Here is a 15866-nt window from a genome sequence, read left to right as displayed (position 1 = left end):
GCGCGAAAGCAGATGTCAAGCGGCCCTCCTGCTGCTTGGATTGCTGGGTATTATGGTATTATAACTCCCCCCCTCCCCCCCCCCCCCTTCTCATGTGGAGTGCTATAGGAAACACGTAAAAACACTTCCTCCACCTTGTACCCATTGCTAATCTTTTGCACTATGTACCCAGCTTCTTGTTCGTTGTGTTTTTTTTTTTTTTTTTTTTTTCTTTTTGAATTTGTCTAATTTATTTTTCCGTACTCAAAACCAAGTGTATTTAATAACATTGTCGTTGACTTTGCAATTCAAAGAACATTTTATTCAAACTATTCACTGGACATCTTCTTTGCTACCTGTATTCCTGGCCTTTTAGCTAGAGGAGAGTAATTCCTTTGCACTTGCATAATAAAGTTGGAATTTAGTGTTTCCTGTAAATAAAGTATGTGATAACTATTGACAGGGAAGCCACGCCAGGCAACATGTGGACAGAGATGCAGCTGTAAACCATGATGAGAGATGGTTGGAAGGACGTTTTGAAAATGGGCGTAAGTTTATGGGACATGGATTTGCTTCATTTTGGTTTGAGAGCAAGCAATACAATATTTTTTCATTATATCATTATAACTCCTCTCATGATACTCTTCCCTGATTAAAGTTCAGGGGAGTGAATCGTGGGGAGAAAACTATACATTTGGAAGTATGAAGGAAATATTTCCTCTTTTTATGTCACTGTTAGACCTGACAGCCTTAGGGTGGTCATCCCCTAACTTCTTGCCTGCCTCCCTCTACTTTTCTGACACTGTTTTTGCTGGTTTTAGGACTCTGCGCACTTTACCACTGCTAACCAGGGCTAAAGGGCATATAACCTCTCCCTCCAAACATGGTAACATTGGTTCATACCCATTTGGCATATTTGATTTACTTGTAAGTCTCTAGTAAAGTGCAGTACATGTGCCCAGGGCCTGTAAATTGAATGCTACTAGTGGGCCTGCAGCACTGGATATGCCACCTACATAAGTAGCCCCTTAGCCATGTCTCGGGCCTGCCATTGCAAGGCCTATGTGTGCAGTTTCACTGACACTTGTACTTGGCATTTAAAAGTACCTGCCAGGCCCTAAACTCCCCTTTTTCTACATATCCGTCACCCCTAAGGTAAGCCCCAGGTAACCCATAGGGCAGGGTGCTATGTAGTTAAAAGGCAGGACATGTACATGTGTGGTTTATATGCCCAGGTAGTGGAAAACTCCTAAAATGGCTTTCCACTACCGTGAGGCTTGCTTCTTTCATAGGACAGATTTATGACTACCCTCATATACTGTTTGAGTGGTAAATTCTGATCAGAAAGGGGTAACCAGGTCATATTTAGTATAGCCAGAATGGTAATACAAAATCCTGCTTATTGGTGAAGTTGGTTTTTATATTACTATTTTAGAAATGCCACTTTTAGAAAGTGATGATAGACGGAATGCAGAAAAAATCTAACTTTCACCCCCATTCATAGATCTGGGTTTAATCCATCAGTGTTTTTGCTTGCCATGCCATTCCAGTTTGGACCCGGCCATATGCAAATCGGTCTTGACCCTGTTCCCCGTAGAACAGACCAGATCCTCCCTGGACCAGAAACAAGCATCCTGGGACCAGTTTCAGCCAGGCTAGCTTGAATCTGGTGGTATAGCAAGCATGGGACCCACGTCTGGGCATACCCTTCCCACTTGGGGTGACAAATGCAAAAACAACAGATGATGGATGGAATTCTGAACAAATCAAACATTCACCCCCAGTCACAGATCTGGGTTTAATCCATCAGTTTTCCCATGGGGAACAGGGTCAAAACTGATTAGCATATGGCTTGGTCCAAACTGGGGTGGCATGGTGAGCAAAATGAATTGATTGATTAAACCCAGATCTGTGACTGGGGGTGAATGTCTGATTGGTTCCACATTCCGTTCATCATTTGTGTCTCACTTTTAGAAAGTGAGCATTTCTCTGCACTTAAAATCCATCTGTGCCTTACAGCCTGTCTCCAATCCACGGCTGGGCTGGGCTGGTTGTCAGTTTCCTTGTGCATTCCACCCAGACAACCACAAACACAGGACACTCAGACACATGTGCATTCATCTGCATGCTGAATGGTTCTTCCTGGACTGGAAGGGTGGCGGGCTGACACTTACATGGCCTGTCCTCACACAGTGGACTGCCAAACCCCCTACTGGGACCCTGGCAGACAGACCAGTACTGAAAGGGGACCTTGTGCACTTCAAAACCACTCTTTGGAGTCTTCCCCCACTTCAAAGGCATTTTGGGGTATATAAACTGGGTCTCTGACCCCACCAATTCAGAGACTTCTGGACCTGAACCCATAACCTGTCACGAGGAACTGTCTGGCTGCCCAAAGGCCTCATCTGGACTGCTTTGCTGAGGACTGCTGCCCTGCTGCGCTCACGCTTTGCTGAAAAGTGCTCTCCAAGGGCTTGGATTGAGCTTGCCTCCTGTTTTCTGAAGTCTCGGGGTCAAAAAGACTTCATCTCTTCAAGGAACTCCTAGTGCGCTGAAAATCGATGCACAGCCTACCGGAAATTATGCACAGACCCCCTTTCGATGAGAAAATTGCTGCAGAGCCGAACCTGAATGACGCAGCCTGCCTTCAGAGTGAAGAATGCCTGCCTGGTGGCTGGAATGCCTACGCAGAGCCCTACCAGATCGATGCACAGCTGAACCGGAACGACGCAGCCTGACTTCCCAAGTGAGGAATTGACGCAGCCCCTTCCGTGCATCAGAAAATTCAATGCATCGCCATACCGGATTGACTTCGTCCCCCACTCCCAGGATTTCCACGCATCATCCCTGGGCGTCAAAAAGCTTCCTGCATCGCAGTGGAGAACAGAGAGAGTGCGCTGGAAACTGACGCAAAGCCCCATGCAGCGTGGAAAGAAACTCTGCATTGTCTGTGCCGCACCGGTCTGTGTGCGTGATATTTTTGACGTAAACCAGGTACTTTGTGCAATTGAGACAATTGTTAATTTCTAAGATTTAAGACTCTTTTTAATCTTGCAAAAGTGATATCTCAAATTGTGCTTATTGAATCTTTATCGTTTTGACCTTAATTTAACCAGATAAATATCTTATATTTTTCTTATCCTGTATTTTTGTAGTGTTTTGACTGTTACTGTATGATTTATTGCCCAAATACTTTACACATTACCTTCTAAGTTAAGCCTGACTGCTCAGTGCCAAGCTACCAGAGGGCGGGCACAGGATAATTTGGATTGTGTGTGATTTAACCGGACTAGGATTGTGGTCCCTATTTGGACAAAGTTGATTCCTCTGCTAACTAGAGACCTCGTTTCTAACAGTCATGTTTTTCGATTCCAAAGAATGTAGGAAATTGATAGTCTCTTTAACTACCTTTTCTTTATGGAAAAGAGAAACACTATGGGAATCATCTATAGTAGGTGATCAGAGACAGGAGCTTCTTTTAATGGCAAGTGGGCAACAAAACTTTTTTTTTTTTTTAACAGGCTTCCTGTGGCGTGTCTAGTGTACCCTGCTTGAAATGCATAGATCATTTGTGATTGTTCTGTTGGAACCATTCGCTTTTTTAGACTTCGTTTTGCTTTGACATGCAGGAAGACATAAAGTAAGTCAAATGCTTCCATTTTTTTGCATGTTGTTGACAAATAAGAGAGTCAGGCAAGTTTACTTAACCTCGCCTTTGTTTCATTTCTTCATGTACTCCTGTCGGTTACACGAGATAGGCACAGAGCTGTCAATCCTAAGCCCTGGTACACTTCCACTGTTGATCACTAGGTTTACTAGTGTTTGTATTGCGCCTGGTTGGCAGTAGGCGTGGTGGCATGATAGCCATGAATTCCGCTTATGACGCCAGTTGGTGCACTTGCTAATGGTCATAAGGACACAGCTGCTGATAATATACTTTATTATGCTAAAATAATTATTGATATAAAGAAAATATACGTTTAAGGTTGTTATGTGGGAGCAGGTTAGATTTTGCTTGCAGATCAGGTAAATTGGCCCTGCAGATACTGCATCGTATTTGAAGAAAAACATTTTTAAACAACCCCTGTTCCTTGCTTTCAACCTTCCTTTTTTTTAATCAAAATCGGCAGTTGGGAACCGTGCAGTAACTTAAACGTTCGTCTCGTCCTCTGTAAAGAGCCCCTACTGAAAGCATTCCGAGCTGCTAGACACCCCTGCAGTTAGCTATCTGTGAATGATCACTAACCAGTTGCACTTGGTCAACTTGTTCAACCTGAAGATGTAAGCAAACAGTAAAGGTGGTCTGAGGCCAATTAATGCACCTTTTGTTCTTAACACTCGTGTGTTTTTACGTTTAGGGTTCTAATTTAGGTGGTCGAGATATTTTCTTTGCCCGGCCCCTTCTTTGTTAACGAAGGCTGTTTTGAGCAATGCATTTATGGCTCGTCCAGTTTTCCTTTATTAGTTTTTCCATTCGCTTTTAACGCTTTTTGATTGACTTGGCACGGGCTGAAGTTCAGCTGAGAAATGTTGTAAACCGCTTATCTAAGAGGATTCTAGTGGATCAAAATGAGTGACATGTTAAACTGCATTGCTAAATTACAGGTATAGCCTCAGTTGTGTACAGGGTGTCGTCACTGAACTGCGCATTCGTAAACACGCCCATCTGTTACAAACTGGAAAGTTTTATGTTCAAGTAAAAAGTTTTCAGGGTTGATACAGCGCAGCGTTTCACGGATGAAACGAGCGTGGTCTGTGCATAACCAACTACTAAGACAAGATCACTAAGTGTAGATTTTAATGTATAAAATGGGCAGCATAGTGGAGAATGGATGGATTTGTGGTTTGAAATTTCCTTTTTTTTTTTTCTCTCTAGCTTCAGTGTGTACGGTTGTTCCGGCCTGTTCACGGTAGAAATTGCATTATATACCTAGGTAGTCAGTTCATATATGCTGGAGTTCCATTTAAAGGCTGAAATGTGGATATTATGTTGAACTCGATGTATTTACACAATGCCAGGTGTAGCCGTCCTGTGACTATAAACATTTTTCTGAGATTATTTGAATATGCGATATAGAAAATTAGAGGTCCTGTTTAGCACACAATTCATGAATCCAAGTATAAGTTGTTAAATATTATTTTCATTTTTATTTCAATTGGAAACAAAAATCTTGTTTCCAATCATTGAACCAAGTGATATGCAGAGTTAACAGCCAAAACGTATTCCTCCTTCCCAGCGTGCAGGCCTGGGGCTTTCTCAAGGTGGATCGAATGAAAATAAAGTGTATTTTACAATCGATATGAAAAACCAATGTATGTGTAGTGTGCAGACCCTACCATGGTCAAAAGTGAGACCAGAATTTAAATATTCAGTAAAAGTTAATCCCGCTGTGGTATTTGGAGAAAGGTGTGTACTTATTGAGAAATTGATCTATTGGTCTCCCTTAGAATTTCATATATTAATTAATGGGAAACCAGAAAAAATGGCCATGTGGCCTAACCTGATATATAATCTTTTTTTCCAATATGAATTTATTTGCATACATCACAACGTTTTGTGTGTGTGTGTATATGTGTGTGTGTGTATATGTGTGTGTGTATATATATATATATATATATATATATATATTACCACTTGACTTGTATGTTTAAGTTGTTTTTATCGGGTTTTAATACTTATCAGTATAAGTTACTTTTTATGTATAAATCATGGAGCTTTAACTTCATTTATTTATATGGTGAGTATTAACAAAAGTCTGCTTTCTAAGTTCTTTCAGTCTATTTAGGGAATGTTTTTTCGTTTTCTACTTTACATGCAGTTTAATCTAAGACTATGGTTTAAGGTCTGTTTTTAATGGTGATTATGCGCATGGAGTCTATGAGCCGTGACTAAGACTGCGAGGACGAAACACGTTGCCGTTGATTAAATCCTTGAAACAAGTCTCGGAGTGCATGGTTTTTTTTTTTTTTTTTTTTTTTTTTTGGTTATCGTTCACTACATCTTTCTTCGATTTGGTAAGCGGGACCTGCACCAAATCTGCGAGGTGTTGTGACCAGAGTTGTAGGATTGGGGATTGTTGTCTAAATACATATATTTTTTTAATTCCTGAGCGCGGCCAGCACCTTCAGAGTTTACATGAGACACATCCTGGACCCTAATAAATTACACAGTGCCATTTTTTTAGACTCTGGTATTGCCTTCAGTGGAAAAAAAAAAACCTCATTCAAGAATGCTATTCCTTTTATAGCTGGGAACTAATTTCCCCAACTTTATAGCCCCATCCCCAAGCTGTAGCTGTGCTTGCTTTCAGAAATCTCATGTCTGCAGAGAGCTCGACACTTGCAGGGTGCATTCTACGAACACATGGACTTACTTATCCCCCAGTACGGTGATCTGGCCTGTTCCCATAAACAAATGAGACATCCTTTTACAAATCACTGGTGTTAGTTTTTTTTTCTTTTGTAAGCAGGATAGACGTGAGAAAAAGACTAGTGGTGTGCAAAATGTGCATGTGTCTTCAGAATAGCTCTTAATTACACAGAATGCAGATCTTTAATTTTACAAATTTTTTGGATGAAATGCATCCTTGTGTCAACTTTTTTTGGTATGAAATGTGTACTAATGTAAAAAGTGCAAAAATACAAACGCTGCAAACAGCCTACTCACGTTCTGCTCGTGTGCCTTCAGTGTAACTTTTTTCCACAAATGACACCATTCCTGTTACATTTTTTTTATAGCGAATGGCTCTTAATTACATGAAGCGGCACCATGGCGTAATTTCCGGAATTACATGTAACAAGTAAGATGCAAAATTCCTCAAATTAGATCAATTTTGCCAGGGTAATTTTGGCCTAGGCTTTTTTACTTGATAGTTTTACTAACACCCCATCCCACCCACTCCGCTGGTCCCGTGGGGTGGGGCACTCAGAATTTAGCCTATACTTAACCAAAGTCTGTAGTGAAATTTTGCAGCTACCCAGGACTTTCGACCTTCTGGTAATATTAGAGTGGATGAAAAGTCGATGGGGAGGTCACAAATTTGCACCATTGAAGGTGTGGGGTAGTTTTTCCTTTAACGTTCATTGTTGTGCCTTTTCTAACCTAGACCGTCGTGACTCTCTGAGCTTACCTTTTTTTTTTGTTTTTGCTGCTTGAAAACTAAGTTGCTTAGTTAGTCTAAGAGAAATACAATCCGCTTTATTGCTCTCACTATTGGTTAGGGAAATCCCTTGCTATTGTGCACTGTGCCTGTAGTGCCTTTCAACATAGATTAGTATTGTAGTTGATGAGAAAAGCCTATCGCAGGAAGCTGCACTATTGTTTGAAAACTGTTTTTGGACCTCTGCACAAGTTACTATGGCACTTAAATAAAGGTGAGCCATCTGCTATGGTACTTTGGCTGTTTGGCCTATAGAATTTTTCCTAACTACCGAGGTTGCTGAAAAAACATAGTTTGTGTTGCACAACTAGTGGTGAAGGAATTCTGAAAAAAAATGCTTTTATTTTGAGCTCCATCCAAGTGAAAAGAAAGGAGCACCAGGTATATAGCCGGGGTTTCACCTTTCATGCTTCTAATTGGTTTGTTACACTTTCTTATGACCTAGCAGCGCTCTTGTGTGTGATGTCCCACTCAATAGAGCCACCTGGGTGGGCTAGTATTAGGGTGCTGCCGTTGAACAACAGGCATCTCTCCTGAACTCTGCTGTTATGGAACCCAGAGACCCGAAAGAGAAGCCAATAGCTAACACTGGCGCAGAGTTTCACTTGTTTTCCTGCTTAGAATCTGATTTGCACCTTGGTGGATGAATCGTGGCGATCCTGGAACTGTACTCAACTAATGTGAATGTCAGATTTGACCTGCAACTTTTTTCCACACCTAGCACCAAGGCGGATGATAACTTTCATGCCTTCCTTTCTTGAGTGGACCACTTTGACTCACTGGTGGCCACTTAATGTACCTCTTCGGGTATCTGTAGTGCGTTGTAATATTTTTTTTAACTGTGCACTTTCTTTATAGATTTTAACTGTCACTTGTACTTCCAAATTAATATGGGCATATCTTGCCTATATATCGTACTCCACATTTCCTTTACAAACGTGTGGTAATTTAGCTAAAATTGAATTATTATTTGTTTGTTTGGTTTGACCTCAAAACTGTCTGCAATACGTAATGGTACTAAGGATTTACAATACCAACACTCGGGAGTATGTCTCTCTCACCTTATGGCATTGCCTGTTGTATCATTCTTCCTTTAATGCAGTGCTTACATTTCAATCCAATAAACATTTTACATCTCAAAAGTACACTGGATCATCGCACATTAAATTGTTTATCTCCTAAATGCATTGTATACACAAAGCATTTTTTTTTGCACAGGTTTTAATGTTTTAATTGGGTCTCAAATGCAAGCCAGACCTTCTGGCATTTCTGATACTTGTATTGAATTGCGGCTATGATTCTTGAACTTTGCACTTCCTTTTGTCAGTACCCTTTGACTCCCTGAAAGCAATTTTGCTGTCGCTTGACCAGCTCTGATTTGAAACCAAATGGGATTTTAAGGCGGTCTTACTAATGTGTCTCTTTTAAACTCTGTATTCTAGCATTGTGGTAGTTATGGTAAGCCACCTCATCCCCATTTCTTGCAGTTGCTTTTAGTGGAAACAATCCAAATAAGGAGGGCAGAAGCATGAAAAGCTGCATTGCCTCTGCCACATACCAGTGCCCCAGCAATCCTAACTTTGGAAATTAAAAATAGGTTTGCTTCTCCTTAATACTGTATGGAGAAAGTATTTTTGAAAACTCTTCTCTTTAGAAGGCATGAAAGCAAGCATTTGCAATGCAATGGGTCTTGCGTTTGTTCGAGTTAGAGCTGTTAGCGTTGTTAATTCCTAACTGGACTTTTCCTGCCACATAAATTGAAAATGAAAAGTAAAACAGTTGATATAAGTGAGCCGATTCAAAGCGCCATGAGCTTGAGCGAGAAGGCGAGACACAAAGGGAAAAAGTTGTTCACTTTCAGTCAAATGTATCCGCTGACGTGCAATTTATCCATGTAAAGGGGTCGGTGTCCAAGGTGGTAAAACAACCGCCCTAAGGAGGGACAAACCTAAAGCATTTACCAATGCTAACCAAGGATTTTTGAATGGCAAGCCCATTAAAGATTGATGGTGATGGGCATTCGATGGGCGTGGTTAAAAGCCCACAGATAAATTACAACAGGTCAAAGCACTGGGGCACTTGAACTAAAAATGACTTTTGCCTTCTTAAAGCTCAGAGATAACACATTCCTGTTTGGTGGCTCCCCTTTGAGACCTATTTGTTCTGCCAATGCCTTTTGTTCATGCTTTACAGCAGCAGCAAATAATTAGATGCTATTTAGCATGAACAAACGGGGTGGGGGGGGCGGACACTATGACCTAGCCGCTGGCAGATGTCATATTTTGTTGGTGCATACACTTATTTTGACGCCATTTTATTTTTATTTACTGATCCGAGATTAATCAGCAAATATATCTTTAACCCCATTGTAAGTTCTTGCTGAGCATATTTATTTTTTCAGCCAGATAGTTTGGTGGGGACCTCACAGAGCTAGCAGAGTTTCTTTGTCCGTACAAAGTGATGGCACAAGAAGCTTATTGACTTGCATGCCCCAGTTGTGTGCACTGAAAGCCAGTGACGAGGACCTATAAGGAGAAAGAGTTTTGATGCTGGGGCGGAGCACAAAACGTAGGTGACGCTTCAAGACTCTTTGTATGCCTCTAGGTAATCGTCTTTATGGCACAAGGTCCTTAATAGGAATGGAAGTTAATTATTCCCAGATGACAATTGATAATTTAAAAAAAAGTTAATTGACTTGCTCAATTGGGTTTGTAGCACAAGTGTGCAATTGGAATTAGAATTGTAACGTCCCTGTAACCTTTGTGTGTGTTTTTAATGTAAAGTAATATATAATAATTACCGTACATTATTACAGCCACCACCACTGTGCACGGCCAGGCCTTGCAGCCAGCCCCCGCGCATGCACTCAACCCCACGCCGTGCAAAGGGGTTGGTGAGTGAGTATTTTATTTTTTCTCCATTTGTGTTTTAGATCTGCGGATCCTTTGCAAAGTTTTATACTGGGGCCCACACTGAGCACCGCGGTGGATCTGCGGATTGGCCCAAAAAAGTTTGGGCAATATCTTGCCCATGAGGGTTCCCTCAAGGACCTCTCCACGTGCTCTACGGGGTCATGATACCGGTGTCCTGACTCCTTATTTGTTTTCACACTCTATTTTTGCCTCCCCTTGCCAAACGACAAACAAAATGCCAGCTTCAACATTTCTTTCAGGTTGTAGCCATCCAATCAGGCCCTTGCTTTTCCCCCGGATCCACCGCTGATGGATCTGCGAAGGATCCGTGTCCCTAGATAGATATAGATATATATTTTACCTTTAATAGCTCTGAAACTGCTGAACAGATTTACACCAAATTACAAAAAGGGCTCTTTCTAGACCAAGATCTAGCTTTCTGCCAAATTTGTTGTAATTCCGTTCAGCACTTCCAGCTGCAGCCATGTCTAAAAATTTAAAAATCATCATAGACCTTGCATGGGGAAAGTGTTTTGGGAGCACCTCCTTTTTCTCGGCCCCCGCTTGACGAATCACCCTGAACCTTTCCATATAGCAGCTAAAGTGAGTTGCAGTCATGTGAAGATTCGTCTAACTGCATCAAAGTTATTTACAAAACAAAAAACTCTTCCTCTGTGGGGAAAAGTTAGTCCTAACTGCTGCTTATCTGTGTGTGTGTGTGTGTGTATATGTGTATATATGTGTATATATATATATATATATATATATATATATATATATATATATATATATATTTTCTCGATGGCATGTGTAGCTGCAGATACACATGCTTTGCACATCCCGCCATCTAGTGTTGGGCTCGGAGTGTTACAAGTTGTTTTCTTCGAAGAAGTCTTTCGAGTCACGAGATCGAGGGACTCCTCCCCTTTTGGCTCCATTGCGCATGGGCGTCGACTCCATCTTAGATTGTTATTTTTTCCGCCATCGGGTTCGGACGTGTTCCTTTTCGCTCCGTGTTTCGGTTCGGAAAGTTAGTTAGAATCTCGGAAAATTCGACGGTATTGTTTGTGTTCGGTATCGGGTTAGTTACTACAGATCGACACAGACTTTTGAAGAGCTCCGGTGGCCCTTTGGGGTTTTTTCGATTTCCCCCGTTGGGGCCTGGTCGGCCTGGCCACGTGTCTCTTCAAGGCTGATGGAACGGACCCCATTCCACTTCTGCCCAAAATGTCACAACAAGTATCCGTATACAGATCAGCACCTGGTCTGTAACTTGTGTTTGTCTCCAGAACACAAAGAAGATACTTATGAAGCCTGTCGAGCGTTTCCGTCGAGGAAGACATTAAGAGACCGAAGAGCGAGAAGACTGCAAATGGCGTCGGCGCCGACAGGACAAAGGCTTTTGGAGGAGGAAGAGGAAAGCTTCTCCATCCTGGGGTCGGACTCGGATGAGCTCGATCCCGAAGAAACGCCGAAAACCGTGAGTAAGACGTCGAAACATAAAACTCACGAGAAGAGCACAAAAGCCCAGGGGACGCCACTGCCAACAGGCCATGGCTTAACCCGAAAAATAGGTGACCGTTCATCGGCACCGAAAAAGGGCACGCTTGTGTCGAAGTCATGCAACTCCGGTCGAGATACCGGCACACAGCAATCTCGAGCCCGAGACAGCGGCTCCGAGCAAGTTCGGCACCGAGACAGCGGCACCGAAATGGGTAGGCACCAAGAGATCACGACGCCGAAAAGAAAGTGTCGTCTGAGCCGAAAAAGGCTACCGAAAAGGTTTCCATTCCCAAACATCCAGCCTCTGAACCGAAATCAGGTTCCTACACAGAGGAACAGGGATTGTCCTCCCAAATGCAAGGGCATAAGTTCACACAAGAACTAGAATCAATGGAGCCAGACTACACTCAAAGGAGGCTCCACATTCAAAAGGACACAGGGAAGATAAGCACTCTTCCACCAATTAAAATGAAAAGAAGACTTGCCTTTCAAGATAAGGACAAGAAGCCACAGGCAAAGGTGGCAAGACAGACAACTCCGCCACCATCTCCACCACCATCAATACACACATCACCGGTAGTCACTCCACCACTGATGCAATCCCCTACGCACACTGCAATGAGTCAGGACGATCCCGACGCATGGGACCTTTATGATGCGCCAGTATCGGATAACAGCCCAGACTGTTACCCAGCAAGACCGTCCCCACCTGAGGACAGTACATCTTACACGCAGGTGGTCTCAAGGGCAGCAGCTTTCCATAACGTCACCTTGCATGCAAAACCAATTGAGGATGACTTTTTGTTTAATACACTATCCTCCACTCACAGCCAATACCAGAGCTTACCTATGCTACCTGGAATGCTAAAACACTCCACACAGGTGTTTCAGGAGCCTGTGAAGGGCAGGGCCATAACTCCAAGGGTGGAGAAAAAGTACATGCCACCGCCTACAGACCCTGTGTATATCACGCAGCAATTAACACCAGACTCTGTGGTGGTAGGGGCAGTTCGCAAGAGAGCAAACTCTCACACCTCGAGACGCACCACCTCCAGACAAGGAGAGTCACAAATTTGACGATGCAGGGAAAAGGGTTGCAGCAAACCAATGGCGTATTGCCAACTCACAAGCACTTCTGGCAAGATATGATAGGGCTCATTGGGACGAAATGCAGCATTTCGTAGAACACTTACCCAAAGAGTTCCAAAAAAGGGCACAACAAGTGGTGGAGGAAGGACAAAGTATCTCAAATCAGATACGGTCAGCAATGGATGCAGCAGATACAGCTGCGAGGACAGTAAATACTGCAGTAACAATAAGGAGACACGCATGGTTGTGTACATCAGGATTTAAGCCGGAAATACAACCAGCCGTGCTGAATATGCCTTTTAATGGACAGCAGTTGTTTGGGCCGGAGGTGGACACTGCTATAGAAAAAACTTAAAAAAGACACTGATATGGCCAAAGCCATCGGCGCACTCTACTCCCCACAGAGCAGGCACATTTTGCAAAACACAGTTTAGAGGGGGGTTTCGAGGACAAGCTACAGAACCCACAACCTCGCAAACAAGGCCCACTTATCAATGTCAATATCAGCGGGGAAGTTTTCGGGGACAATATAGAGGGGGTCAATTCCAAAAGAATAGAGGGAAGTTCCAAAGCTCCTCAAAACAAGCAGTGACTTCCAAGTCACAAATCCCCAACACATAACACCTGTGGGGGGGGAGACTAACACATTTTAAAAACATTGGGAGGAGATAACAACAGACACTTGGGTACTGGCAATTATCCAGCATGGTTATTGCATAGAATTTCTCAGATTCCCTCCAAACGTTCCACCAAAAACACACTATGTCAAAACAACACATGGATCTTCTAGGACTAGAAATCCAGGCATTACTAAAAAAAAAGGAGCAATAGAATTAGTACCAATTCAACAGAAAGGAACAGGAGTTTACTCTCTGTACTTTCTCATACCCAAAAGGACAAAACACTGACCTATATTGGATCTCAGAACATTAAATACCTACATCAAATCAGACCACTTTCACATGGTGACATTACAAGACGTAATTCCACTGCTCAAGCAACAAGACTACATGACCACACTAGACCTAAAGGATGCATATTTCCATATACCAATACATCCGTCACACAGAAAGTACCTAAGATTTGTATTCCAAGGGGTACATTACCAATTCAATGTGTTGCCATTCGGAATAACAACTGCGCCAAGAGTTTTTACAAAATGCCTGGCAGTAGTAGCTGCGCATATCAGAAGGCAGCAAATACATGTGTTCCCGTACCTAGAAGATTGGTTAATCAAAACCAACACACTAGAACGGTGTTTACAACACACAAAGTACGTCATAGAAACCCTACACAAACTAGGTTTTTCAGTCAACTACACAAAGTCACACCTTCAGCCGTGTCAAACACAGCAATACTTGGGGGCAATAATCAACACAGCAAAAGCTATTGCCACTCCAAGTCCACAAAGAGTACAAGCATTTCACAATGTAATACAGGCCATGTATCCAAACCAAAGAATACAAGTCAAAATAGTAATGAAACTCCTAGGCATGATGTCTTCATGCATAGCCATTGTCCCAAACGCAAGATTGCACATGCGACCCTTACAAAAGTGTCTAGCATCACAATGGGCACAAGCACAGGGTCAACTTCTAGATCTAGTGTTGATAGACTGCCAAACATACACCTCGCTTCAATGGTGGAACAATATAAATTTAAACCAAGGGCGGCCTTTTCAAGACCCAGTGCCTCAATACGTAATAACTACAGATGCCTCCATGATAGGGTGGGGAGCACACCTCAATCAACACAGCATTCAGGGACAATGGGACTCTCTGCAAAAACAGTTTCACATAAATCACTTAGAACTATTGGCAGTATTTCTAGCGTTAAAAGCATTTCAACCAATAATAAGCCACAAACACATTCTTGTCAAAACAGACAACAATGTATTACCTAAACAAACGGGGAGGAACACACTCAACACAGTTGTGTCTCCTGACACAAAAAATATGGCATTGGGCGATACACCACCACATTCGCCTAATAGCACAGTTCATTCCAGGGATACAGAATCAATTAGCAGACTCTCTCTCGGGATCACCAACAGATCCACGAATGGGAGATTCACCCCCAAGTACTACACACTTACTTCCAAAATTGTTGAACACCACAAATAGACCTGTTTGCAACAAAAGAAAACGCAAAATGACAAAACTTCGCATCCAGGTACCCACAGGATCAGTCTCTGGGCAATGCGTTATGGATGAGTTGGTCAGGGATATTTGCATACGCTTTTCCCCCTCTCCCACTCCTTCCATATCTAGTAAACAAGTTGAGTCAAAACAAACTCAAACTCATACTCATAGCACCAACTTGGGCAAGAAAACCTTGGTACACAACACTACTAGACCTCTCAGTAGTGCCTCATATCAAACTACCAAACAGACCAGATCTGTTAACTCAACACAATCAGCAGATCAGACACCCCAATCCAGCATCGCTGAATCTAGCAATTTGGCTCCTGAAGTCTTAGAGTTCGGACACTTAGACCTTACACAAGAATGTATGGAAGTCATAAAACAAGCTAGAAAACCAACCACTAGACATTGCTATGCAAATAAGTGGAAAAGGTTTGTTTATTATTGCCATAATATTCAAATTCAACCCTTACACGCATCTGCTAAAGATATCGTAAGCTACTTGCTGCATTTGCAAAAGTCAAAACTAGCTTTTTCATCCATTAAGATACATCTTACTGCAATTTCAGCTTACCTGCAAATTACCCACTTATCTTCACTGTTTAAAATACCAGTCATAAAGGCCTTTATGGAAGGCCTAAAAATTATACCACCAAGGACACCAAAAGTTCCTTCATGGAACCTCAACATTGTCTTAACACGACTCATGGGACCACCTTTTGAGCCCATGCACTCATGTGAAATGCAATATTTAACATGGAAAGTTGCATTTCTAATTGCCATCACATCTCTAAGAAGAGTCAGTGAAATCCAAGCATTTACCATACAAGAACCATTTATTCAAATACACAAGCATAAAGTAGTTCTACGGACAAATCCAAATTTTTTACCAAAAGTCATATCACTGTTCCACTTGAATCAAACAGTAGCACTACCAGTGTTCTTCCCACAGCCAGATTCTGTAGCTGAGAGAGCACTGCATACATTAGACATCAAAAGAGCGTTAATGTACTACATTGACAGAACAAAACAAATTAGGAAAACAAAACAATTATTTGTTGCTTTCCAAAAACCTCATA

At 42.2% G+C, this 15866-nt stretch overlaps 1 protein-coding gene across 6 annotated transcripts in view; it reads left to right on the top strand.

Moving 5' to 3' along the window:
• The window catches only part of FAR1 (fatty acyl-CoA reductase 1), a 416046-nt gene that overhangs the window by 20723 nt on the left and 379457 nt on the right, over nt 1–15866 (top strand). For 4 of the 6 annotated variants that reach the window (XM_069223560.1, XM_069223562.1, XM_069223559.1 and 1 more), the window contains exon 2: nt 3501–3619. The exons of the other annotated variants lie outside the window; for them this stretch is intronic. In XM_069223560.1, coding sequence (XP_069079661.1) covers nt 3603–3619 — 17 coding nt within the window. In that variant the 5' untranslated portion in view covers nt 3501–3602. The remainder of the gene's footprint in view (nt 1–3500; nt 3620–15866) is intronic. 6 annotated transcript variants of the gene reach the window in all.

The sequence above is a fragment of the Pleurodeles waltl genome, chromosome 3_1 (genome assembly GCF_031143425.1).
Source record: "Pleurodeles waltl isolate 20211129_DDA chromosome 3_1, aPleWal1.hap1.20221129, whole genome shotgun sequence".
Taxonomy (NCBI): Eukaryota; Metazoa; Chordata; class Amphibia; order Caudata; family Salamandridae; genus Pleurodeles; species Pleurodeles waltl.
Note: the sequence above shows the minus strand (reverse complement) of the source record. Positions and strands in the feature narration are given on the sequence as shown.